The 27,775-nt window shown below is 38.1% G+C and overlaps 1 protein-coding gene and 1 long non-coding RNA gene across 5 annotated transcripts in view; one reads left to right on the plus strand and one right to left on the minus strand.

Annotated features, from left to right (window-relative positions):
* Positions 1–27,775, minus strand: part of SGK1 (serum/glucocorticoid regulated kinase 1) — a 115,423-nt gene that overhangs the window by 13,036 nt on the left and 74,612 nt on the right. Inside the window, exons 1-2 of one of the 3 annotated variants that reach the window (XM_077144056.1) lie at positions 16,227–16,484; positions 15,873–15,948 (exon numbers count right to left, since the gene is read on the minus strand). In XM_077144056.1, coding sequence (XP_077000171.1) covers positions 15,873–15,948; positions 16,227–16,235 — 85 coding nt within the window. In that variant the 5' untranslated portion in view covers positions 16,236–16,484. Of the gene's footprint in view, positions 1–15,872; positions 15,949–16,051; positions 16,070–16,226; positions 16,485–27,775 lie in introns of those variants that run through there. The other 2 variants (XM_077144057.1, XM_077144054.1) reach the window with 2 other exon arrangements.
* LOC143669336 (uncharacterized) lies at positions 15,562–27,321 on the plus strand. Of its 2 annotated transcripts, none has more exons than XR_013168864.1 (3): positions 15,562–15,921; positions 16,012–16,183; positions 27,060–27,321. It is a non-coding gene; the product is annotated as an uncharacterized LOC143669336 (long non-coding RNA). The 2 variants fall into 2 exon arrangements; XR_013168863.1 differs by lacking the exon at positions 27,060–27,321 and adding an exon at positions 17,208–17,384.

The following is a 27,775-nucleotide window of genomic DNA, read 5'->3' on the forward strand; positions in this document are numbered from 1 at the left end:
GGTCAGCTATTGTATAAGGGGCTTTTTTCTAGGTCATTCAGTTTATCCTCCTAGGCTTGGGGAGAGGAACAAGTCCTACCTCATTGTGTTCTCTATTATTTTGGATCCTTCACATCTCTAGAGGTCACCTCTTGTGTGCCAGACACCGTGCTACACCTGGGGCTGACACAGATGACCACAATGGACTTCACTGTTGAACTGAACAGTGAAATTAAGCTTATAGATAGTTCCACTTCCCCTAAGGCCCAGCCATGCCTTAAGGTCATTAAAATGCACCCTTGGTCATGTTTGACCATTTAGAATATCCTCTTTTTCAAGTGGAGAATGAGCTTGCAGTTCTGTAACTCTAGTATTATTCAGTTCTGTAATATCTGGAAGGAAATAAAAGCCAAAGGAATTTCTGGGGGCCCCAAACCACCTCCCAGGGTTTCCTATGAGAGTGCCCCACACCCAACTAATCCTTTAGAACTGCTGCCCCTCCCCCTGCACTGCAGCCCTCAGACTGGGATTTCATGGTCTTGGGTATTCAGATCTCAGGTGCCTCTCTGGACATGGAGTTCCTTAAAGTCTAGACAGCATAATTCAGGTTTCTCAGCTGCCTAGCATTCTGCCCTCAGGCCCTGCTTCCACCCTCCACGGCCCTCCAGGCTGACGCCGCCCTGGCTGTCTCCTATGGACCGAGCTTGCCTCTGCCTGTGGAGCTTCACCCTCGCTCAGCCCTTCACCTGGAATGCTCTCCTCCCGAACTCATGGGGCTGCCTCCTCTCCATGTGGATTGCAGAGTAGCTTCACTTACCCAGCGGGCATAAAGTGACGTGCTGGCCCTCCCATGGCACTCGCCCTGTTTTGGTCACCTGCATGTAGTTGTATTAGGCTCATTTTCTTCTATTGCTCATGTGCCCCCACAAAGTAGTCCCTGTGAGACAGGGACCGTATTGGTTTTATTCCCCACTGGTGCTCAGAACAGGGCCTCACACACAGAAGCTGCTTGACAAATATTTCTGAATAAACAAAATGGCTGAATATATGTACTTCCTGTGTCTCTCCGGAACAAACATGACCAAGTTTAGTTTTCTTCCCTCCCCATAGCAACACAGGGGCATTTCCTCAGCAGTGAATTCACACCCCACTTAAGACAAGCAAATAAATCTCCAGTTCAGCAATTTCATTATATTTTGTATATGATGCCACTAAATCACTTCCAAAAACTGAGCAACTAGATTTTAAGGATGATAATACATTTAAGATTTTTAAATCAAGGTATTTCTTTTGGTTCAACAGGAACATTACACGGTCATATTGAGTAAACACTTTTCAAGAAAACTAACATAGATGTCATTTTCCACAGAAAGCATTCAACAGATAGACTGGCAAGTTCAGAGACTTAGGCCACTTGGAGAGAGCCCAGCAGGCGTTTCTCCCCAGCCTGGGAAGAAAGTCTGCTCTTCCAAGGACCACATGCAATCTTCCAATGAGCCAGAAAAGGTCTTCCTTGTTTTCTTTCTTTTAACCACTGTCCCCCCATTTATCCTTAACCCGCAAGTTCTTGGCTGTCTACAAAGACTGACTTTTTTTTTTTTGCTTGAACTACAGGAATTTATTATTATTTGGAATTTTGGAGGCCAGAAGTCCAAAATCGAGGTGTCAGCAGGTTATTATTTCTCCAAAGTCTGTGGCATTCCTCATGATTTCTTTCTTTTTAGTTTTTAATTTTTTTTATTGAGATATCTTCATGCACCATACAGTCCATCCAAAGTCTACAATCGATGGCTTACGATATCGTCATATGGTTGTGTATTCATCTCCATGATCATTTTTGAAGCATTTGCCTCAGTCCAGAAAAAGAAAAAAGAAAAGAGCCATACATCCCACACCTCTTAGCCTTCCATCTCATTGATGACTAGTATTGTAATCTACCCAATTTTATTTTTTACCCCTTATCTACCCCTCCCCCATTATTTATTTATTTAGTTTTGTCCTTATTTTTTAACTCACAAAGATTTCATTTTAATGCCAGTTTCCCATTGGTTCCATGATACAGACTTCCGATAGATGCTTAAGGCTCTCTAAGCTATTTTTAGAAACCTCCTGCTTGCAAATGTGGGGCTGTACAGATCATGTTCAAAAGACATTGAGCAAGCTTTAAGGAATTGATAGCAAGCTATCATCCCTAGACCAGCATAGCTCAGTCTGACAAGAAACCTGGTGCCCTCAAGGCCTCTTCCCTGTGTTGCAGGGAGAGGCGTCCCCCAAAAGAAATGATGACAGCAAAGTCTGTCCATTGCATTTGCAGACATATAGAAATAAAGGGGCAGGGGCAGGGGAAACGCTCTCCATTAATGATGCCAGATGAATTTGGTTTATAGAGACGTCTGCCCTCCTAGCCTGTTTAACGTTTCTCATTCAACCAACTTCCTTAAAGAGTTTCACGACATCCCATCCAGCCTGGGGACACAAGCCATCTCAGAGGGTTTGCTTGCAATTTTGTAATTGTAAGATTCTTACATCAGGGCCACGGTGGCTCAGCAAGCCTGCCATGCCAGAGGACCCGGGTTCGATTTCTGGTACCTGCCCATGTTAAAAAAAAAAAAAAAAATTCAACAAATGGTGCTACAATAGCAGGATACTCACATGGAAAATAAAGAAATGTGACCCTGCCATACAGCATACAAAAACAAAACAAAACAAAGAACAAAAAGAACAAACAAACAAAAGACCCTGACATCATTTTCTTTTTGCTAGAAAGCCTAAAGGGACCTTTCTATTTTTGATCCCCTTGAACTATCTTTCTCTACCCGATAAGGCCTTGATAGAAAGGACCCTCTCATTCAGTGCCATCTTGGACAATGTAGCTTTAAAGCCATAGTAGAGTAACCATTAAGTTGTCAGAGGTGGTTGTCACATGAGCAAGTGCTTAGTCTTGAGAAGGTGGGTAAGTGCATTTCTTGTCTCTGTGATACAAATACATGTACACATACACATATGCATATACACATATAGACACATAAGTACACACATATACATTTATACACATATTTATATGCAACACATATATTTATATGCATATCTCCACGTGAGATGAAGCCTGTGAGTCATACCTTCTGGAGGCCACTGAATCACCTAAGCTATCATGTGTGTACACATATGTGTGTCTGTGTATGGACACATCACAAATAAGAAAATGTGTTTAACCACCGACTTGATATTATTAAGCACTTGGATTTTTCTTTTCTGAGGGTTTCTACATCTTTGTTTGCTGCTTTCTTAGCACATTGTAGATTTCAGAAAACATTTCACTATTTTTAGAACTTTCCTGACTAGCTTTGATATTTGGGTTTTGTTGTTTTTGTTGTCCTCCCACTCCTTTTTTAGCTAATAATTTGCAACATTCTTTGTTACCCATGGAGACTGGGCATTGCCACAGTTTACCAAGCAAGTGTACTAACTGAAATTTGAAGAAAATACATATGTATATAGATTTGAAATTTGAATATGTATGTCTGTGAATTATTGAGTTAAGGTACAAAGGCATTGGTTTAGTACTAGACAATTTTTGTGGACGCTTCAGAGGGTACTTAAGGTTGGTTTTATAGTTGACCCAGCACCACACGATTTGGCATTGGTTTAGTACTAGACAATTTTTGTGGAAGCTTCAGAGGGTACTTAAGGTTGGTTTTATAGTTGACCCAGCACCACACGATTTGGTAATGTGAGGTTGGCAAACACTAATATGTCAGGATTTGATGCCTTTAGTCCTTCTGATACCTCAACAAGCCCTGGAAGAAACGACTGCTTGGTATCTGCCACTTTGGGAGGTATCAGTTATGCCCACATCATCAGGTCCTCCTAGAACCACAGGAGAAATGCCGAGAGCCCCATTCTCCCAACAACTAAACTTGCAGGGTTGTAGCCCCTTCCCAACTGTGAAGACTAGTGGCCACCTGCTGCTCTCATCACTGCTAGCAACGACCCCTCAGCTTAGCAGAGATGCCAGGAGCCAGTGTGCATGTCCACACCTTCCTAGTAATTTGAGACACTGAGAGAGCAGGATTATGTCGTGTAGCTGTATCTCCCCATTTCCCACCACATGCCTTGCACATAGCTGAAGCTCAGTAGACATCGGATGAATTTTCTGGGCCTACCATATCTTCTATTTTATCTTCATTTTTCAGTCTTAGAACTCCAAGATGAACTTGCTTCGGTGTCACATTTCAGTGGGAGATGATGACTCTAGCTAAACTAGTTCAAAGGGCCTTGAGAACCGGGAACCCCCTAGAACTTTCCTGAGAGCAGGTTCTCCAATTCTTCACTGGGATCACCTGTAATTCCAGGGCCACCTCCAACATTGTCAATTAGCACCGATTGTTTAAAGTTCTTCTGTAGACTATGTTCAAAGGTCTTCATGAAAGTGTTTTAAAGACTATCTCTTCAGCACGTTCTAAAGCCAGGCACAATGGTGGTGCTAAGGGCACATGAAAAGCAGAAATGAGCCCATTCTTCTCTGTAACTTCCACCAGCTGGGCCATCAGTTGCACAGTTGACATCGGTTGAGTGATGATAGTGGGTGGCAGGAACTATGCTTAGTGCTTTTTAGGCAATTTCTCATTAATTCCTCATAAAGACCGAATGCAAAACTGTTACCATCCCCTTATACATTCTTAAGATCTGAGGCTTAAAGGGGGCAAAAATTATTTATGTCAAGTGACATTTCTGGTAATGACAAAACCAGAATGCAAATACAGGTTTTTCTGATACCCAAAGCCCTGCTTGTAATAGATATGATAATCTGTCTTATCTATCTGTTCTGAATGACAGCTTGTCACAGATTTTAGGCAGCTATGATCATTTCAACTTGGATTTACACCATCTTATTCATATTTTCCGTGTCCTCCCAATTGATCTACCTGAGTTCTCAAGGGTGAAAAACGTTGACTCCTCCTTCTCCACAGCACCTAGCAGCGTGCTGGGCTGTAAAGGATACACTACACCCCACATCTGTGTAACAAATCCTGCATTTGCCTTAATTTCCTCCCTCTCCCGACTCCTCCTGCCCACTTTCAATATCGCATCTCATTTGAATCTCATCATTTACCTTTTGCACTTTCCCCAAACACTGCAAGCTATTTTCACTGCTTGGTTCCATGCTTTACCTTTTTGAGGCAGTAGAAAGAACTGGAAGAGCTTTCAGATCTGACTTCAGTCCTGGAACCTATCACTGGTGTTTCAGTATTTAACTCTGGGCCAAGCACTTCACTTCTTCAAGTTTCCTTGCGGTTAACACCCATTTTGCTAATCCTTCAGAGTGTTTGGAAAGATCAAACGAGATTCTGTATGGGAGAATATTTTGAAAACTCAAGTGTGTTATGTAATTTAACATGGACAATAACAGCGCAGCTCTATGAATGAACATTTTCATCTAAGAGCCAAAAATTTGATCAGTGGGAAGAGCTGACTGCCACGCATTTCCAAGGAAGGACAGTTGTTTCTGATTCTGAAGCAAGGACTCCACAGAGCTCATTATATCCGTTCGAACAACTCCAGTCTGCTCTCACCTGATTTTTTCCTAACTCTTTTTGCATTTTCTTTTTACTATCAATTTAGACCTTAATAGAATAAAGGAGTTTCAGAGTTAATAGACTCTAGTATTGATTTAGTTCAATCCACTCTCATTTTACCAAGGAACTTACTGGGAGGCTCCCTGCCTTAAAGTACAATGCATTCTCCTAGCTAAGCATCCCTGGTTAACAGGTGCCTGCACCTCTGGTTGTCTCCTACCCCCATGCCTCACCTCTACCTTGCAATGCTCCTCTCCACGGACCATTTCATCCCAGGGATAGTCTGCTCTCCTTATAATGCATGATTTTAAAAGTTGCAATATAATCCTTCAAATTTAAAAAACTGTGTTTATATTTGACCAAATAAAATACTTTTGTTATTAAGAGCTCAAATCCAAAAGCCAAAAGCCTTTTTTATTCTTCCTCCAGTCATTTTTCTTATTATAGACATAGAACTTCTTGAAATGCTGTGGTACGTTTGATGTATTATGTATTATTGGATACCCTTCTTGGGCAAAAACAAAGTTGTCGAAAGTTGAAAAATTCAACATGCTTAAAATAATAAAATATGTGAACATATTTTAACTTTAGCTGTGATGCAAATCTACTTTTTTCCCTACAATCTGCTGCCATACTAATAAAATTAAATGAGATTCATTAAGACAGTAGAAAAAGGACTTTGCTAAAATTATGAAGTTACATTTAATCCATTTTCTTTTTTTTTGCATTTTCTAAGTAGGGAATTTCCTCAGCCATAATAAAACATTCCTTAAGATGATGGAAATCAAAGATCTTGAACGTGAAATGATTTATATAAAATGTGAGAGCATTTGCAAAGGGTCCTCAGGAATCAGAAAGAAAAGTCATTGTGAAACACTGCTAGTTTAGTTTTTAGTAAAATACACGAAATAACAAATAATTTTAGTCAGAACAAAAAGAAAGAAAATCGTTAGCGTTTACCAAAGGTAGCAACAGATTCAGGAAGTGATATCCTTAATTTCCACAATCTGCATTAAACTAAACTGAGTCTGTGGTCCCCATTCACACACTTAGGAGCAGAGCAATTCCGGGGATCAGACTTGACCAGTCTCCCCCTGTCAGACGTAACTCAGATGTTCAATGAACATGACTCTTAAGCGTATCTAAATAGAGTTTAGAAATGATATCTTGCTACTCACTGGAATAAATACCCATCCTTGAGCTTGGACCTCTCTAAACCATTGTAGATGAGTACAGTCATGTGAAAAGAAGTAATTTTTGCTTTACAGTTCCTTTTTTTAAGAATGTGGTCTTGGGGCGGGCCGCGGTGGCTCAGCGGGCAAGAGTGCTTGCCTGCCATGCCGGAGGACCCCGGTTCGATTCCCGGCCCCAGCCCATGTAAAAAACAAACAAACAAACAAAATATAATAAAACAAGAAAATGTTTAAAGATGTTTCCCTTTCTTCCTCCCTTCCTTCCTTCCATCCTTCCTTCCTTCTCTGTCTTTCCTTCCCTTCCTCCCTCTCTCTTTTAAAAAAAAAAAAAAAAAAAAAAAAGAATGTGGTCTTTAAAGCGTCAATGGCTGAGAGATTCCAGAGTTGAGAGGTTGTCCTGGAGGTTATTCTTACGCATTAAATAGATGTCACCTTGTTAGTTAAGATGTAATGGAGAGGCTGGAGGGAACTGCCTGAAAATGTGGAGCTGTGTTCCAGTAGCCATGTTTCTTGAAGATGACTGTATAATGATATAGCTTTCACAATGTGACTATGTGATTGTGAAAACCTTGTGTCTGATGCTCCTTTTATCTACCTTATCAACAGACGAGTAAAACATATGGAATAAAAATAGGTAATAGAGGGAACAAATGTTAAAATAAACTTAGACTGAAATGCTAGTGATCACTGAAAGAGAGGGGTAAGGGGTATGGTATGTCTGAATTTTTTCTATTGTCTTTTTATTTTCTTTTCTGAATTGATACAAATGTTCTAAGAAATGATCATGATGATGAATATGCAACTATGTGATGATATTGTGAATTACTGATTATATATGTAGAACGGAATGACCATATGTTAAGAACGTTTGTGTTTCTTTGTTGTCATATTTTTTTTTAATTTAAAAATTAATTTTAAAATTTTAAAAAAAGAATGTGGTCTTTTAGCTAAACGACTAGGTGATATCTAAGGCTTTTTCCAGCTCAAGAATTTTATGTCCAGCCTTATGTCTATTCCCTGGAAGCTTATCAGTCTTAAGTCTGGAGCCCCTGATAATGGAATAGAGCAAATGATGAGCTTCATGGCTCAGGGAGAAAGAACAATCTGCAGATCCAGTGAAGTATAATATAGTAACACTAAGGTTTCAATAGCATAAAATGTATTATTCTTTCAACCACAGTTTATAAGCTCTCAATAGGGCAAGGGCAATTGTGTTCAGGTGTGTGCAAATGACACAGTCCTCCCTCCAAGAAAGTGGAGCTCATGTGAATGGACAGCTAATTATATGCTAGTCACAATTCTAGGTGCCTTTATTTACATTATCTCACTTAGCCTTCACAAAATCTTATAATCTATTACCAATGTTCTAATTTTGCAAATGAGATAAAAGGAAACAGAGGTATTAATACTTTGCCCAGGCTTACACAGGTAATAATGTTGAAGTCAGGATTTGAACTTGGGCAGTCTTACTCCAGGGTTCTGTGACCGAGTGTACAGTTGAGCCTTTCCCTGCAGCTTCATACATGGCCCACTGGGGTAATGGCCAAAAGGCCTGATCTTTAGCCCTGGTGTGACTGTAGATAAGTGGCCCAGAAAGCTGAGGGTGATTGCAGCTACCAAGATGGACGGGATGAAGACCAAGCATGATTGTTCAAAGTTTGGGCTGGAGAAGTAGCTTGGCCACTAGACAAGGAAAGATCTCTGTCCTCCTGATGGATTTAGTCTTATTAAAGACCATCAATATGGCTCTTCATTATTTCATTTTTTGGGGGAGCACTAATTGTATTCATTTTTCCAGCACAGTTTTAATTGATCAGGTACTGAACTGCATGTCCTGGAAGGTATTTAGGGTATAGGGGGAGGTAGGTGAGGAGTGGAGGCTCTGACTTGAGATGTGGTACCATCTGCCTGTACATCTTTTTCTCATTTCTCTCTGCCCAAGGGCGTTTAGTTTTATTTGTGTCTTTGCATTAGACAAACTGAGTCTGATGGCGGATCTTCATTTGAGTGCATAAAAACTTAAAACTAGACAACTCTGGCTAATCAGCCAAGAATGTCAGCAGCTATTGTCATTTTGAGGTTAGTGATCCAACTTCAATGCATACAAAGCAAAAATAGTTCATCTGAATGTTAGCTGCAGCAGGACTGGTCTTTGGCAGAGCATCCACGAGAATTGTAAGTAACCTCTCAGGCAGCCAGTCTTCAAATGGGATTTTTATGTTGAACGAGGAGGATGCTATAGAAGATTTAGGCAACAGGATAATTTTAGGTCCTCAAGATTGAGCCTCTGTCCTTTCCACAGTCTACTCCATTTCTGCTCCTGTGGGTGTTGTGATGGCCATTGGAAATCTTCATTGTATGTAAGATGACTTTTATAACTGAGATAGCCACTGTTTTATAGTTAGCACCTGAGTAAATGAGGTCCACTTAAGGAGTCCCACATATCCATCAATTTTCACTAAGCGATTTTTCTTTAATAGCAAGAGACAAAGTCTACCATGAACACAGTGGCCAGTATCAGATGGAAAATTCCCAGGTAAGCAGGTCATATGTACCTCTTACTGTATTTTTTTTTGTTGTTGTTAGATAATACCATACTTTTGGGGCCCAAACTACTATTTTCTAGATATAAATGTGATAGTGTTTTGCCTTTAAGAGAAAAATCTAGAGATTTTGTTTTCTTCACTTTTGGGAATTTATATAATCAAATCCTCCCTCTTCTCCTATTAATTCAATGATCTAATTATATATATTCTCTGAAATACTGAAATATTTTTGTGGTCCGTATGTTTTCATACTATGAATCATTTCATTTCTACACTTGGTATACAAATTCTTATTCTTCCTGAATAAATATAGAAACACACTTTATGATGATTTCTACATCCCCAGAAATTTGCACTGGATTTTAAAGTAAGACAAACAGAAAATGTAAAGAAACGATGCATAATCCTGTTAATAGATGGAAAACTAAGTTTTCCCCTTTGGGGTGCATTTTCAAGTGGCTAATGTGCTCAATGATAATTCCTAAAATTATTCTTTAATATTTGATTGAAGGAAATCTAAACATTTTCTTGTTAAAAAAAAACTTGAAGTGAATATCCAGTGAGAGCATCAAGGAGTTATATTTTCCTGCTGGCAGTTGAGAAACAAGGACCCAGCTACACTCTTGCCCTTGGAAAAGAAACTTTATTATTTAACCACTTCATTATCTGACTACTCTAAGCTAAGAACATAATTTTCATTGCCAATTACAGGATGGGGAAAACACAGACTGAAAGCATAGGAAATCTCACTCAAGCTTGAAATTCTAATTTAAGAGGATATTACAGACCATTGCAGTAGCAATTCAAAAAAAAAGGTGTGAATAAACAAACAATTCAGGTTTCAAAGCCTAAAGCCAAAAATAATAGGAAAGAGCCTAAATGTGTGCAGCCTGCTTGCTTATTGTCTGAACAAATGCTGGAATGCATGAGAAAACATGAGCAATTCTAAACCCAATGAACAAAAGTGTAGGAGATAGGATTATGGATGATTGATTTTCTTCCTTTCTCTATTTTTCATTTTTTTCCCTATGACAAGCATGTATTAGACTTTTTTTTAAGTACCTGTTTTCTCCATTTACACACACGAATACCTGCGTATGCCAACCAAAAATGCCATTTCTGTCCTTCTTATAGTCACAAAAAGGACACAAAATGAGATAGACTAGGCAATCTCGCCAGATTCAGAAAGAGCTAGCCTGCAGTAACTCCTCACTTCTTAACAAAACAATGTGTTCATTTAATTTTTATTTCCATCAAGCAGTGGTCACAGGTTATCCCTAATATTTAACTTTTTAAACTGTGTACCAAGAGATTACACATAGAGTAGATTAAATAAGTAAAATACTTTCAGATGATGGTTGCTTTGAGTGGAAATATTCCATTCACTGGAACATATTTTCCATAGGAAATGATGGAATCATTTTATTAAAATTATTTCAGGAGTTGATAAAAGTGTCTGAAACAATAAAATTCATAGTGACAAGGCCTCGAACATTGTCTTTGTACGGAATCCATTTACAAGCTCATAAATTGTCATGTTGCAAAAGGACTGCAGAGAAGTTGCTTTAGTTTGTGTTTCCAATTAACAAAATTAAGGGCATTTGGGAAAAGTTTCCATTGGAATGCTGATCCAGCAAGGAAGAAAAGACACATTGTAGTATAGAAAACACAGGAGACCCGTTTGCACCCCTCAGATTCAAATTCTAAAAAATCTGCTGTTAGACTTTAAGAATTGTTAACTTTTTAAACCCAAGATGCCTAAATCTTAAAGAATATAGATTCTAGTCTGGGCACATCATAGTCAAACTGATATAAGCCAGAGATTTTAAAAATTTAAAGCAAAGCATTACATTCAGGGGAGCAATGATTTTAATTACTGCTGAATTCTCATCAGAAATTATGAGGCCAGAAGACTGTGGATCAATAGCTTCATAGTGATGAAAGAAAAAAAATTGTCCATGCAGAATTCTTTATCTGGCAAAAATATTGCTGAACAGTGAAACAGATATTTTCATTCATAAAGACATATAAATATGAAAGAAAACCAAGATATATTATGGCTATCATATCTGCATTATAAGAAATGCTAAGGGAAGTTTTGCAGGCTGAAGAGAAATGATACCAGAGGGAAACGGACCTTTAGGAAGAAATGGAGAACGTCAGAAATGGTGTTATAGGTTGAACTGTGTCAAAAAATATGTTCAACAAAAGGACAAATACTGTATGGTCTCACTGATATGAACTGACATTAGTGAATAAACTTGGAATATTTAATTGGTAACAGAAACCATCAGGAAATAGAAATAGGGTAAGATAGTGGGTAATTGGAGCTGAAGGGATACAGATTGTGCAACAAGACTGAATACAAAAACTCAGAAATGGACAGCACAATACTACCTAGCTGTAATACAATTATGTTAAAACACTGAATGAAGCTGAATGTGAGAATGATAGAAGGAGGAGGGCTGGGGGCATAAATGAAATCAGAAAGAAAAATAGATGGTAAAGATTGAGATGGTATAATCTAGGAATGCTTAGAGTGTATAATGATAGTGACTAAATGTACAAATTTTTAAAATGTTTCTGCATGAGGAAGAACAAAGGAATGTCATTACTGCAGGGTACTGAAAATAGATGGTAATTAATATTTTAAAATTCCAACTTATGTATGAGACTAAAGCAAAAAATGTTTATTTGGGACAAAATTTATATTTTGACTAGTGCATTTCCTAATGTAACTTATGTAGATAGCTTAACTGAACACCATAAGTAAATGGAAAGTTGAGTAGGACACGAGATTTTGTTAATTTGTCCAGAGTGATGCCCCAATGAGTCCCAGAGTGATTTGATCAGTGAGTGGAAAAGTTTGCAAAGTCCCCTTCGGGGAATGGTGAGAACGGGGGAAAATTCAACCTCCCCAAGTTGAATTCTTGATATTCTCACAAGCAGTGTGGACAACCAAAGCTACTGGCTGAGCCCCCAGTCTTGGGATTTGTTCATATGAAACTTAACCCCGCAAAGGACAGGCTAAGCCTACTTAAAATTAGGCCTAGGAGTCACGACCGAGTGGAGATTTTAATTAATTAATAGAACTAAGAAAAAACAAGTCATTGAGGAATTGGCTATTGAGGAGCACCTTCATTAAATGATCTGCTTCAGGAGAGGCATTACTCTTCCTTTTTCCCAGTGATTACACAAACTTCTAGTGACTACTCAAAAATATTCAAAAGTGTTCGATAGGTATTAGTTCTAATAGTTCTAAAGTATTCCTATTATTCTTTTTCTGTGGGTTTTGGACTAGATTTCTTGTAGCATAATTTCTCCACCTCCTAAAAGTGCCCAAGCATCCTTTTCTGACCCTGCCTCTTATAGCTTCCCCTTCTCTCTCCCATTCCTTTGATTTACATTACTTCAAGAATCGTTTATATTTTTAAGTGTAAGGTTTTGCTTTACATCGCTTCTTTATAACACACTGCCGTCGATCTCAACAGCAGTATGAGCCACCAGATGGTTTGTTTAACTTTCTGTTGTACCACTAATGGATCATGATGATGGCATAAATAGGCCAATTTGCTTAGCAGCTTTCATGATTCTTCAAAAGACATAGAACAACAGAAAAAATTTTTGGCAGATGAAATTGTTAATAAGTTTAGACCCTAAGCCTGGTCTTTGAAAAAGAAGGCATCACCACTCCCCTCCTTAATCCCTCCTACTTCTGCTAACAGGCTTAGTCTCTGTCTCTTTTATGAAGAAAGGATTAAAGCACAGGTTTAATTCAAGCTGTTCCTCAGAGCAGAGCTTTTTTTCCCCTAGGGAATATGATAGAGAAGTGGGCACACAGGTTCCTGCTTCCAGCCCTGGTATTTTCTGGTGGTGAATTTTGGATGTGTTATCGAAGCTCCTCCCTCTTGTTATCTCATCCTCATCTCTCAAACAGGGATCTTGAGGATTGGCTGCCCCTCCTTTTTCACAGGGTTTCTGCAAACACCAAATTAGATTATTTTGTGAACTCACTTTGCAAAAACGTGTGGTATTATGCAAATATTGGGTATCAAGAATAGTTCTCAAGATGGTATTTAATTAGAAAAGGTGAAAGGTCTATTATCACTCTCTTAATTATTTTAGCTCCTATTGTTTAACCTCCCCTTTTCATTTCTAGTATCTTTACTTTGTGTAATTAGGCTTCATGGCTTATATGTGCTAGTGAAAAAGAATGAAAAGATTTTCTATTTCCTATAAGAATATGTCCTATCCTTCTTCGTCTGATTATAACTTTAAATTATACGGCATGGAGAATATCCTGTTTCAGAAATGATATTCCTTTATTTCTGATTGGATTTATATTCCTGGATCCCATATTATGAGTCACACTTGCCTTTCCATAAATAGTCTTAGGTATGGTTCCCCTTAGATTTTATCCACTGTGGTAACATATAAACAAAAAAACACAAAATTTGCCATCTTAACCATTTTTGCATGCACAATTCATTGGCATTAATTACATTCACAAAATGTTGGCCTATCATCACCTCCATCCATTACTAAATCTTTTTCATTACCCCAAGCAGAAACTCTGTACCTATTAAGTAAAAACTTTCCACTCCCCAAACCCTTCAGCCTCTGGTAATCTCGAATCTACTTTCTGTCTCTACAAATTTGCTAATTTTAGCAAATTCCACAAAAGTAGAGTCATGTACTATTTTTCCTTATGTGCCTTGCTTATTTTTCACTCAACATAATGTTTTTAAGACCCATCCATGTTGTAGTGGGTATGAGAACTTCGTTCCTTTTAATGAAGGAATAATATTTGATTGAATGGATGTACCACATTCTTTTTATCTATCTGCCAATGGACACATAGGTTGTTTCCACCTCTTGGCTATTGTGAATAACGCTGCTATGGACATTGGGGTACAATTATCTGTTGGAGCCCTGTGCTTAATTTCTTTGGGTTTGTACCTAAGAGTACAGTTTCTGGGTACCTTAGGTTTTCAATGCCCTTCTTTGGCCTGGAAGAAAAACTTGGACTTATGCACTTGCCCACCTTACCTTACTCCTCTGACCTCTATTTGCAACACCTGAGCAGACTTCACAATCAATAAAGTTGCACCCATAGGGTATTTACTTTATGTATTGAAAAAGAAGATATAAAAGTACTAATACAGTTTAATGAAAGACATTTGAGATATAAGATAATTTATCCTATTAAAATACACAGATCAATCCAGAAACTAATCTCCATGGCCAAAATTATCCAAGTTGGTTATTTACATACATTAAAGTGCCTGGATAATTACAAATGGCCCCTTTCTTTAGGGGCTTTTGTGTCAGTAAATACCCAAGAGAGAGGATGTGTCTAGATTTCTTCCAAGGCAGAGAAGCTGTGGTCTTTAGGCAAGTTTTTATAAGAACAATGATAACTAACCATAGCCCAGCTCTCTTGAGAATGGGATAAGAAAATGGGCTTGAATTACTCTTGGAAAGGCATAGGCAGGCATGAGAAAAAGACTCTGGAAATGAGAAGCTTTTGTGCCTCTGGTTCCTTCCGTAATTTGAGGCACTTGCCTCCTTCTGGGAAGGGATTTGTGGAGAAAACTGAATTATGAGCAGGAACCCGCCCTGCAAAAATCTGGAAGATGGGGAAGAATATTCCAAGCTTTGGAAACAGCAAGCTCAATGTCCTAAAGTGAGGATAAACCTGGGGGCTTGTTGATATTCCCCAGCACTCTACAGTAGCCGGAGTGGACCGGCTGAGAGGTTGAGAGGGAGGTCTGGGTATAAAGCTTTCCCAGGCATGGGAAGGAATTTGGATTTTTCTGATTATAACAGAAAGCTAATAGAGGGTTTTAAGTCGAGCGGTCATGCGGTCTGACTGAGGTTTCAAAAGCCTATACTGTAGAAGTTAATATCATTCCCTCTCTCTTTTTTCAAACTCTCAAAGATGGGCAGGTTAAGTAATGGACAGACTGAGCTGAGACCCCAGGAAGGTACTCAGTTCACTTACTGGGAAAACACCTGCCGGGCTGCCAGTTGTTTATTTTGTGCGTACTCATCACAGAGAAGTCAAGCAATCTGAGGATAAATAATGATCCATTTGACATATCCTTCTTGATCTTTAGTGGCCAGAAAATTTCCCTTTCTCTATCAATAAGCAAACGGCATTCATATGTTGGGATCAAAAGACTACTAACAGCAGACTCGAAGATGCAGTTTAAATGTCTCAGTAGTGGTATTCTGCTGCATCATAATAAGCCACCTGGGGCAGGTTACTGTCTGATGCGCACCAGCTCTCCTCTTTCATAAGAGGAGTTTACCATCAAACACCAATGGCTTTGTGGCTGGCCAGACTAAAATTTACTTCTGCTGTCATATGTTTAATGTGGCTGACTTTGGCAAGAGTATATTTAACTTATATAAAGAGAAAGGACACTAACATGCATCATTTAAACCCTGTCTGGGGACAAGGCTGGATATAACCAAGCAAACATAATTATTCCCCAAACCTTGCCTGTTTTATAGCTTTGCCACATAATGCCTCCTGGACCTCCCAGGGCCAGGATGTACTTTTCCAGTAATACCTGAATCATCGTTGGTCCAGAAGTTTCTTGGATCAGGCTTGGCCAGAAGGTTGGCTTGATTATACGGCTCTTTCACCTTTAAAACATAAGAAGAAAAGAAGTGGTGTGAAAATGGCTCAGCCTATCCATTACATTTCAGGCCCACGGTTCTACAGGAGGGACTCTAGGGCTGAAGCTACCATGTCGTGCCCTGGTTAACTTGACAAGCCACCATGCTGCACCAAGGACTGGGCTGGTTCACTATCCTGAAAAGCCAGGACAGTTGGTCACACTAGGCCTTGTGCCATTTCACTGCCAGAGCTCGTGGCTGGGTAAGTGCAAGAGATTAGGGTTCAGACCCATTCGCCCCCTCACCTGGTGCATGGTGCAGTTGGATGTGGGTGCCCTGACGACTAGCAACTTTATTTAGTGTGTGCAGGTGCTCATTGTATAAGGAGGGTTTGGATCTCCACATAACAGAAATAGTACTTTCGGTGCATATTGCTTGGGAAAACACATATTAATAAAGAGAGTTAGGTCGGGGGAACCGGGAGCGACACTCCAACTGGAGCTGTGGAGTCTGTGTTGCCCCTCCCAATATGGCTTCCGGAACCGCCCCTTCTGGACACCTGACTTCTGGAGAACCGCCCCTTCCGGACACCTGACTTCCTGAGAACCGCCCCTTCCGGACGTCACCTGACCCCCTTGCTTAAAAACTGCCCGCCATCACCCAGGAGCTGAGTCACCTTCCTCCATCCTAGATTCCGTGAGCCCAGTTGGGGATCGCAGAAATAAACCCGCCTGCTTTAAATTTCCGGGTCTACCTTCCTTCTTTCTCATCCTTTTGCCTACTAAATCTTTCAAAGTGGAACTTCTAATTCTGTGTCACTTTAAAATGAATTCTTATTTTACAATCAGAGTATATTATTTATATTTTTAAATGGTAGCACATACATGTGTGTATGTATATGTATATGTAATATGTATTTTTTATTCAATATAGAGGGTCTGCCTAGTGTACAACCAATTAATAGATTCCTTATAATAAGTTCCAGGGAGCAGCAGTGACCCTTTATTTTATTTTTTTCTTTACATTATTGTGACATTTGTCTTTCAGACATATTCGAGTCAGGAAAATATAGCTCTTTTGTGTTAAATGGAACTTTCCATTTATATGTAACTTGCAGTATAGTCATTTTTTTGTTGTGTGCCCTTCTCCCTGTAAAGTCTCTAGGCTCATCTATTACTCAATGGATAAATTCCTTCCATTGCAGTGATAATCAAAGTACTACAGAATGTAGCACTAAACTGAACCAAACATAGCGTTTAGTTCAGTTGACATCTTTTCCCCCATAGCAACACTTCACTGATGAAAGAAGCAGTGTGTTGATTTACATTCTGGCACAAACTCCTTCTCTTGTGGACTGGAATTGAATTCATGGACTGTATTTTCAGCAGCACTGTGTAGCAACCCTCGTGCTTGGCTAAGTAGCTTCAGCATGTATTCTGCCGAAGGAGGTACCTATTCCACCGAAGGACAGCTTCAATGCTTAGAAAGTTATTGTAAGTTGAACTGAATTCTAGATCATTGTAACTTTCCATGCTGGGGCTGGCTCCTTCTCTTGAGTTATGTAGAGAAGATTGTCTCTCTCTTTTGTAAAATCATCTCAAACATTTGAAGGTAGGTAATTATGTCTTACCTCAGCTTTCCATTTCCAGCTTATCTGGTCCTCTTCCCTTCCCCTGTTCCTCGTGAAATGGTTTTAAGTTGATTTTACTGCTGTCACTGTGCTGCAGAGGACATGCTCTCTGGCAATGTGCTAATCCCCTGTTCCCAGATCAGAGCCAGCTCATAGCCTTTGAAATAAGGAGTTGGTTTTGAGGGACAAATCCCAGGAAAGACTTCTAGCATTGTTTCCAAGTGTGAGCATTTAAAGTGGTTCCAAGAACTTATAAATCTAACATACTTTGAAAGTAAAGAATGCTCTATTAACTCAGCCACATTTTATACATTAAAAAAAATTTTTTTTGGCATGATCAGGCTCCGGGAACCGAATAATTTTTATACATTCAATTTCAAAAAGTTCTCATTGAATTTATAACTATACTTGTTTGGGAAATGGTTTTGAATGGTTTTCTTTCTGCATTAGGCCCATAGCATTGTGTCATTTGTGTCCAAAAAATGTCATTCCATCAAATCTCCCTGACTTAATGAGTATTTCTTTATCACTATTTGTCTTGAAAAGTCTACATGTTGAGCTGCTCCTGTTAAACTCAGGGTCATGGAAATTCTTCTTGCTCTTTGTGTTATCAAATGTATATGACCTGCTATCTTTCCTGAATCCTGAGATCAAAGGACATGCAGCAAATTATCTGGGGAAGCTAACATAGCATATTTTAATATTTTAAGCCAACAATAAATACGCACACTGCAATAGTTTTTAAGCAGTGCCTCATAGCAAATTGCTTTAGCTTTAGGTACTTTACAGAAGTGAGAAAATTCATTACCAGCTGTCAGTCCTGCCAAGCATTCACCAGATACCTCTGTGGCTCAGCAGAAAGCTGGAAGCTGAAGAAGTGATTTTAACTCCCAGCTGAATCCACAATGGGCTAATATGGGAAATTTCAAACCAATGCTTAAGTAAAGAAACTAACCTAATAAACCCGTATGTACCTATCATCTAGCTTTAACAATTATCAACATTTTGCCTACCTTATTTTACTTTTGTCCACTAACCCTTTTTTTTCCTGGAATATTCTAAAGCAAAACCCAGAAATCATGGCATTTCATCTATAATTCTTTAGAATGCAATTCTAACTGATGACATTTTTTATATAACCACCATGCCGTTATCACAGCTGGCGATTTTAACAATAATTGGATTTATTGAAGTTTAATAAGGTCATTGAAGTTTACTTAATAGATGACAACATGTACCTTTTAAAAAACAGAATGAATATTTACTTTATTTTTCAAACAATAATTTGAGACCAATAACTTTTAAAAAGACATCCTTTAAAATTGTAAGCACCATGGAATGATTTCTAAATGTTGTGTTAATTTCTTTTTTTTTAATTAATAAAAAAAAAAAATTGTAAGCACCACAAAACCAATGGGACTTTCCTCACTTATTTAAATCCTCATTTTTCAGGATGACAACATCTTTTAAAAAAATCATTTTTTGATGATCTTACATCTATGTGATGATATTAAGAATTACTGATTGCATATGTAGAATGGAATGATTTCTAAATGTTGTGTTAATTTCTTTTTTTAATTAATAAAAAAATCATTTTTTTTCTAATACAAATGGTGTTATCTTTCAACTTATTTCCAGTAAGTCTCAGGAGAGAAAGGAGAGGAAATTTCCTTGCCTGAAACAATTGAAAGTGTTGGAAAGTGAAGGTGGTGGGAAGAGGACTGTCTCTAGAAGATAATTGCTGAATTCTTTCTTTTTTGTCTTTTACCATAATGTTTTTTATTCTATTTTGTTTTTTAAATATTTTTATTGAGAAATATCTACACATGTATAAGTCATTGATTAGTCATATTATACAATCAATGACTCACAATATCATCACATAATTGTGTATTTTTCACAATGATCATTTTTAGAACATTTACATCTCTCCAGAAAAAGAGAAAAAAAAAGAACTCGTACATCCCATACTCTTCACCCCTCCTTTTCATTGACCCCACAGTATTTCAAGCTACCCAATTTTTACCCTTTATATCCCCCTATTATTTATTTATTTTTATCCTTTTTTTTTTAACTCATCTATCCATACCCTGGATAAAAGGAGCATCAGACACAAGGTTTTCACAATCACACAGTCACATTGGAAAAGCTATATAGTTAAACAGTCATCTTCAAGAATCAAGGCTACAGGAACACAGCTCAATAGTTTTAGGTACTTCCTCTAGCCACTCCAAAACACCATAAACTAAAAAGGGATAGTTATACAATCATAAGAAAAATCTCTAGGATAACCTCTTGACTCTGAAATTTCTCAGTCACTGAGACTTTATTTTGTCTCATTTCTCTCTTCCCCCTTTTGGTCAAGAAGGCTTTCTCATTCTGATGATGCCAGGTTCTGGCTTATTCCCGGAAGTCCTGTCCTATGTTGCTAGGGAGATTTATGCCTCTGGGAGTCATATCCCATGTAGGGGGGAGGACAGTGAGTTCAATTGCTGAATTCTTAATTCCAATAATTTTGAAGTCTAGAAGTACTGTTATAGGCTATGATTAGGAGACAGGGTATATCAGAATATCACATTACCAAAGATGCCAGATGTCCAGAAATTTTGGACAGGCTCTAGGGGCTGACCCTGGGAATGAATCATTAATAGGCCTGCTGACGTAAGAAAGGATTCTGAGTATTAATTCCATAAAAAGTGTCCGATTATTGGCAAGATGAAATTGTGGTGAGGATTGCTTAGAAAAGAAACAGTTATGGTCATATTTCCTGATTTAATGAACATTAGTCTAAATTAAACAAATACATATATATACACACACACACACACACACTCACACAATTTTAAAATAATTTGTGAAGATGATATAAAAAACAAATCAGAAAATGAGTTTCTCCCTGATTTACTTTCTTTTTGTATGCTGTATGGCAGGGTCATATTTCATTATTTTTCCATGTGAGTATCCCATTATTGCAGCACCATTTGTTGCTTTTTTGTTGTTGTTTGTTTGTTTTGCCTGTTTGTTTTTTGTGAAGTGCATGGACCAGGAATCAAAACCAGGTCTCCTTCATGGCAGGCAAGAAATTCCACCACTCAACTACCCTTGCACCCCTGCCCAGATTTACTTTTTAACAATATTTTTATAGCGATATCTTCATGCCCTAATTTGCTTTTGACTTATAGTAATTTGTTTATGACTTGCCATAAATCATGGTGGCAGTTTGGGCTAAAGTCCTTAGTACTTCATGAAATACAACAGAAATTCCTCAAATTCCTGTTGCTTATTAATCAGGGAAGTTGGTTCTCTCCCATTTCATGCTGGTGACAGTCAAAAGCAAGGAAGAACATATATAAGGAAAGATTTTTGCCTCTCAAGAGGCTTTAATGAGGCACTAGGAAAGGTCCTCTGGACAACTTCACAGAACGTAACAGTATCTGCAAATTCTAATTTTGAGTTCAATTCCCTATATCCAGAAGAAAAAAGTCTTACTGCATTATTTCTCTTGAACAAGCTTATTACATCCAACATAAGTATTTGATGTTATCCTGGTTGCTATAAAGACACGAAGAAAACTTGTTGCTCTCAGGATTTTATATTCTGATTGAAGAGCAGGACATAAACAACCACAAAACAGAGCTGAAATACAATACCAAATCCCTCTAAATGAGAAGTGGGTGGTATAGCTATTAAGCTTTGTCAGAGTTTAAAGGAGGAAGACAATGGGGAAAGAGTGGTTGAACAAGACCTCAAGGAGAATGTGGGACTCGAAGAGGTTTTTAAAATACTGGTAACATCTGGATTGATGGAGAGGCAGTAAAAAGGTGTCTCAGGTGAGAAAGTACAAACAAGGCATGGAAGCAAAGCTGAATAAGGCACGTCTGGGCAACAGTTGGGTCAACAATTTGATGAGAACAGAAGATTCCTGGGAGAAACGATTGGAAACTTGGTGCAGGTCGGATGGTGGAAAGCTCTGAAAATCAGCATGCCCTTTGTTCTGTGGGAACTCAGGAACACTGGCACTGTGTGTGAAAGACCCGGGTTGCAAAAGACTGGAGTTGAAGAGATTAGGCAGATGCTATAAATTAGAGGGTTGATGAGAATGAGAACCAGATGGTAACTATGAAAATGGGAAGGAAGGAATGGAAGTGAAAGGGCAGCAGCTGGAAGAATGATTTGGTAAGACTTGATGAGTGACCGTAAATGATGGAAGATGGAGGAGTCCAAAACAGTTCAGAGCTTTGGAACTTGTTGACAAGGAGGATGGCCTATGCAGGCCAAGCTGTCCATGGTCAATGGCAGCTGAAGGCACCGTGCCACATGGAGCTCAGTGAGCAAGGCAGCTCATGGAGCCAGCATGGGACTTTGTCACTCTCCAGGGCCCACTGACCGCCAGAGAGTACTTGTTCTATCTCTCACCTGTTGGGCCATGTCACCTTCGGGTGCTTAGTGGTGAGCCTTCATTCATGCGAGGTGGTGGGTTTCTCTCACATCCACCCCTTGGCTACTATCCTCCACTTCACACCTGCCTATGGTCTTTCACTACAGGAAATCTCTCCATAGTTTGCATGTCTGGTATTGCCTGCCTCTACTCTCTTCATGAGGACAGTTTGGACAAGGACAGCAGGAATCTGGTCAAGAGATTACTGCAAGGTCAGAGATCAGGAGTCTTATCATTCTCTTGTCTGTAAGCTAATGATTTATCCTAGTTCAGTTGCTTAACATTAATTGAGTCTATATAACATGGAGCATAGGGACTATTCCTGACCCCGGAAGAGAGTGTGATTCCCCAGGTCCTAGACAAATGTTCCTCGTGTGGTTTTTATTTCACTTACATTCTTGTTGGTTATGATATTTTTCATTTGGCTCTTGGGATTTTGAATTGCCTAAGGCAATTCACCACCCAACTCACTTGGCTTATGTTTCCTGCCTGGCCCAGCAAGCATTTGAATTTCAACCCCTTGTCTAAACATAACCTAGATATCCTGGTGAAAACCCCTGTTACATCACATACTTACTATATTCTACCATCAGTCATAGAGTTTAGAGGATTGGAGATTTGGGGAGCTGGAAGGGATCTTTCCCACTTCCCCTTTACTTTATGAGTGAAGAAACTGAGTTCTAGGGGGTCATGTACCTGGTTTAAATTAGTGACTGATTTAGGACGAGAGTCCAAGTCTCAACTGTTCTTTTTTAGGGGGAGGAAGGGGGGGTACATGATCCAGGAATCAAACCTGAGTCTCCTGCATGGAAGGTGAACATTCCACTACTGAATCACCTGTGCACTCCTCAACTGTTACACTTTACAATGTTACATGAGTTTCTTAAGACTCATATTTATTCTCTATTTTAATATTCAATATACTATTCATTTTATACAATCAATATTTTCAGGTAACCTATTGTGCAGTAGGCACAATGATGGGCCCACAGGCACAGATGTGGTCCAGATGGGCATGTCCCTGCCCCTTGGAACTTATTTTCTGTGGTGGTGACTGAGATGAATGCTATGGAGTCAGTGAACAGGATGACACAACAAGGAATGAGTAGACGTGCAGTCATTTTATATGCTTTCATGGAGCCCATCTTCCTACAAAGTTTTCAGTTGTATCACCAGCATCAATGATCACATATCAGTATTTGTAAGTTAAAATACAAAGTAAATCAACAGAAGAGTGGCTAAACAAACTGTGGTATATACATACGATGGAATATTATGCAGCTTTAAGACAAGATAAACTTATGAACCATGTAATAACATGGATGGACCTAGAGAATATTATGCTGAGTGAATCCAGCCAAAAACTAAAGGACAAATACTGTATGGTCCCACTGATGTGAACGGACATTCGAGAATAAACTTGAAATATGTCATTGGTAACAGAGTTCAGCAGGAGTTAGAAACAGGGTAAGACAATGGGTAATTGAAGCTGAAGGGATACAGACTGTGCAACAGGACTAGATACAAAAACTCAAAAATGGACAGCACAATAATACCTAATTGTAAAGTAATCATGCTAAAACACTGAATGAAGCTGCATCTGAGCTATAGGTTTTTGTTTTGTTTTGTTTTGTTTTGTTTTGATTTTACTATTATTACTTTTATTTTTTTCTCTATATTAACATTCTATATCTTTTTCGGTTATGTTGCTAGTTCTTCTAAACCAATGCAAATGTACTAAGAAATGATGATCATGCATCTATGTGATGATGTTAAGAATTAATGATTGCATGTGTAGAATGGTATGATCTCTAAATGTTGGGTTAATTTCTTTTTTTCCGTTAATTAAAAAAAAAGAGAAGGGATAATTGGAGATGAAGGGATACAGACTGTACAACGGGACTGGATATAAAAACTCAGAAATGGACAGCACAATACTACCCAATTGTAATGCAATTATGTTAAAACACTGAATGAAGCTGCATGTGAGGTATAGGCTTTTTGTCTTTGTTTTTTTTTGTTTTTTTTTCTTTCTATTATTGTTTTAATTCTTATTCTGTTGTCTTTTTATTTCTTTTTCTAAATCGATGCAAATGTACTAAGAAATGATGAATATGCAACTATGTGATGTTATTAAGAATTACTGATTGTACATGTAGATTGGAATGATTTCTAAAAAAAAAAAAAAATACAAAGTAAAGTAGGCATACAGTTTTGTTCAACTGGACTCAAAACATCTGTGTTTCAACAGATGTTTTGAGTTAAGACACAGCCAGGTCTATACAGCCATCCCACTTCACTCATTTCTATTTCCTGCCTGGCCCTGCAACCACTGAGTTTTAACCCTTGGTCCATACAAGACCAAGATAACCAGGTCAGATGTTAATGTATTCTATCATTAAATAGTTAAAGAAAAATGACTTCATGGCATGGGTGTTTGTGGATTGTGTCTGACTCAAAGAAGGCAATCATTATATGTTTATTGGCTAGATCACCGATTTGGTAAGACTCAAAAGCTGTTATAGTAGCCAAAGTTTATGTATCACTGAACTATAGCATTTTATGGGTAGAAAAGGCTTAAAAGATTTACTTTTATCATCTTATTTAATAGGTGGGGAAACAGACTCTGAAAGAGGTACAGTGACTTACAGAAAGTCACCCAAATGGAAGTTATTTATGTTTACAATACATCCACTGTGGTTAAAAGAAGCATTCTCCCATTTATTTTAAAGCAAAGTTTTTATAAATAACTAGATAAAGGTCTCTCAAACATGGAATTTAAAATCAGACAGACTGGTATTACAGTTAGGGTTGTCCCACACTTCACTTTATTTGGGACTTTGGCAAGTTCATTAACTTATCTTGATCTTAATCTCCTCACTTGACAGAAAATTGGCAATGTTAGGGCTAGAGGTAAAGTACCAATTAGAGTTGACTCCCTCTGGGGTTCAATCATGGGCAGAGGTTATTATTATTATACATGGTCATACAATTAAACCTCTCATCAAAGCTAGAATGACTTAGAATGGAAGCTGCAGGAGATGGATCCTTATTAAGAAAAATCTTTTTCTGTTAATGGAATAAGTTACATGCAAGTAGTAGCAGGAAAAGTGACACTACAATTTTCTAGGCACAGCGCTTCCTGGGCTTTCAGCCTAGAACGTTCTTTGCTTGGATATCCACATATATCTCATCTCCTTCAGGTATTTTGTTCAAATGTCACCTCTGTGAAGGCTTTCCTGACTCCTTGTTTAAAATGGAAACTTCCTTGTTTTCCCGCTTTATTTTTCTCCATGGCTCTCATCACCTCCTAACATATTATTTACCTTGTTTATGGTCTCTTGTAAATTCCACGAATCCTAAAGGAATTCACATCATAGACATTCAATACATATTTATTGAATGAATGAATTATTCATCCATAAGCAATGAAAGATTAGAATGCTAAATCTCATACAACATGAGCAATTAGAACTAAAAGAGATATTCATTATGCCAAAATGGTGCGGTTTAACATGTGTCTTCATTTCTTCTAGTATGTCAATCCTTATCCAGGTTTTGGGGTGATGAAGTGGTTTGGAGTGGGATTAACTCGGGGTAGTTGATGTTCCATAAATGACGCGGAGTGAAAGAAGCCATTCCCCACTCAGCACTAAGGCTGTTGACCTGGCCTGAAGTTTAGTTCCTGACCTTGCAATTCAATACCACTTTTTTTCTTTGCATAAAAATGTGGACAAGTGTCTAGGCTATAGTATACTACCAAATATACTCATTAGAAAATATAGTTACTAATTAATTATTAATAATTTGATGCTTCCATTTTTCAGACTACTGTTGATGACTACAACATGTATCTCTCTGAGATAAAACAAGCTTCAAAGCTGTTTGTATAAACTCAAGCTCAATTCATAAATCAATTGGATTTAGATGGGGAATTTTTCTCCCCATCTAGATACACTGCTTTCCAGTGGTTCTCAATCATGGCTCATGAGGGAAAAAATAGAAATCTGGATATAGATTTTATGTGAAGTTCCAGGGGAAATGTTCTAACAGCTTCCTTATATGGAAGTTATGTCAGATTCAAGACCCATGTGATGCTATAATTTGCTCTATACTGTAATTCTTGATGTTTAGTTTTCTTTTAAGAAAAAGTCTGATGCTCTGTCTTCCATTAATGCTTTAGCCCTTGAGTCTAAACTGTCAAATGCAATTGCCAACAAATGCATAACTTCTTTTTTTTTTTTGCACTGTAAATGGGACTAGCCAGCTTCTTTAAATATCTACTGTTTTTCTCATGCAGTATTTAATGGTCTACAGGTCTAAAATATTTCCTATATGCCTTGGCTTGAACAAAGAGTGCTTCTGCAAAACCAGTTAATAATTTGGCGATCCCAAGAGTCCAGGATGTTGAGTTCATTTTTGACACTGATTCCCAGATGTGCTGCAAGCCTCACTCATAGCACATCCTGCCAATGTTTTTTTTTTTAGATGTCATTTGACCTTTCTTGTATTTGATATGAAACACATGTCAAAAACAATACCTGACAAATCTAAAATGCATTTTGTTTTTGCATAAGCAAAAACATCATGAATATATCTTCTACTAAGTTTTGAATGGCAGGGATGGAAGGTTGCCATTGCAAAATTAGATTAGCATTTAGCCAAGTTAATTACACATATTAATAATTATTGTTTATCCAGTATCTCTTTGATAATTGGTAGGGAGGTCATTAGGCCCATGGAGAAAAAAGGGAGAATATGCAAGGAATTAAAGCATCTATATAACATATGGGTAAGTATATAGTTTTACTGAATACTGAATTTACATTTTAAAAGTTGCAGGTTCTGGTCTCAGCCAGATCACTGGACTCTTGACATCTGGGAAATAAGTAGAATAGCAGTGTGAGGTTGTGAGTATTTCAAGAAGATCCAAGATTTGTTGCTTCCTTTTGCAGGTATTTTCCATGGCAATTTCATATAATTTCTCTAGGTGTTCTGGCAAGATATCACATGCAATTTTATTTTCTTTTATTTTTTCTGTCTATCATTCCTTTTCTATTTATTTTTCAGAGGGCTCTAGGAAATACTGCAATATACCATGAGTGTCCTTCATCCTTCCATGAAGACTTCCATGCATCTTTATTTTACCATTCCTTTTGCCCATGCCTAGTCTTAAGGATTCTATATATTTATGACCTAGAATTATGGATCCAGAGTCTAGGTCAAGGTTGGAACAACTTGTGATGGATATTCCAGATATTTGAGGGCAAGAGGTTACCACTGAGGAATGAATGATGCTATCACTGTCTCGAAAGAAATAAATGTCACTGTCATCTGGTATTGATATTTTCTTGGACCCAGGATGTCAAGCATTTCAACTCACACTCTATTTATTTTAGAATAATGATTACTAATATGAGTTAACAATGGGCCAGGGCCATTTATTATCTCATTAGTTTATTTAATCCTCAAAACAGTCTCTGAGCCTTCTTAGTATTCTCATGTTATTGGGGAGGGGAGGCATGGGCAAATCAACATTTAAAATATTCAGTATGTTAAACACTTAGATTGGTGAAAATGCAGGACTTTTAATATTTGACACTTAGAAGGTGAATATTCCCTTATTATAAAATGTAGGTCACTCAGAATTTTCACAACATGAGCTTTGGAGTTTAAAATTTAAGAGACTGGCAATCTATCCATCAGCCGCATCACTTAGGATCAGCTCAGATACTGCTAATAGTGCCTCTTACACACTGATTTCTGATAAATAATGGTGGTGAGTT

This window comes from Tamandua tetradactyla, chromosome 25 (genome assembly GCF_023851605.1).
Source record: "Tamandua tetradactyla isolate mTamTet1 chromosome 25, mTamTet1.pri, whole genome shotgun sequence".
In the NCBI taxonomy this organism is placed as follows: Eukaryota; Metazoa; Chordata; class Mammalia; order Pilosa; family Myrmecophagidae; genus Tamandua; species Tamandua tetradactyla.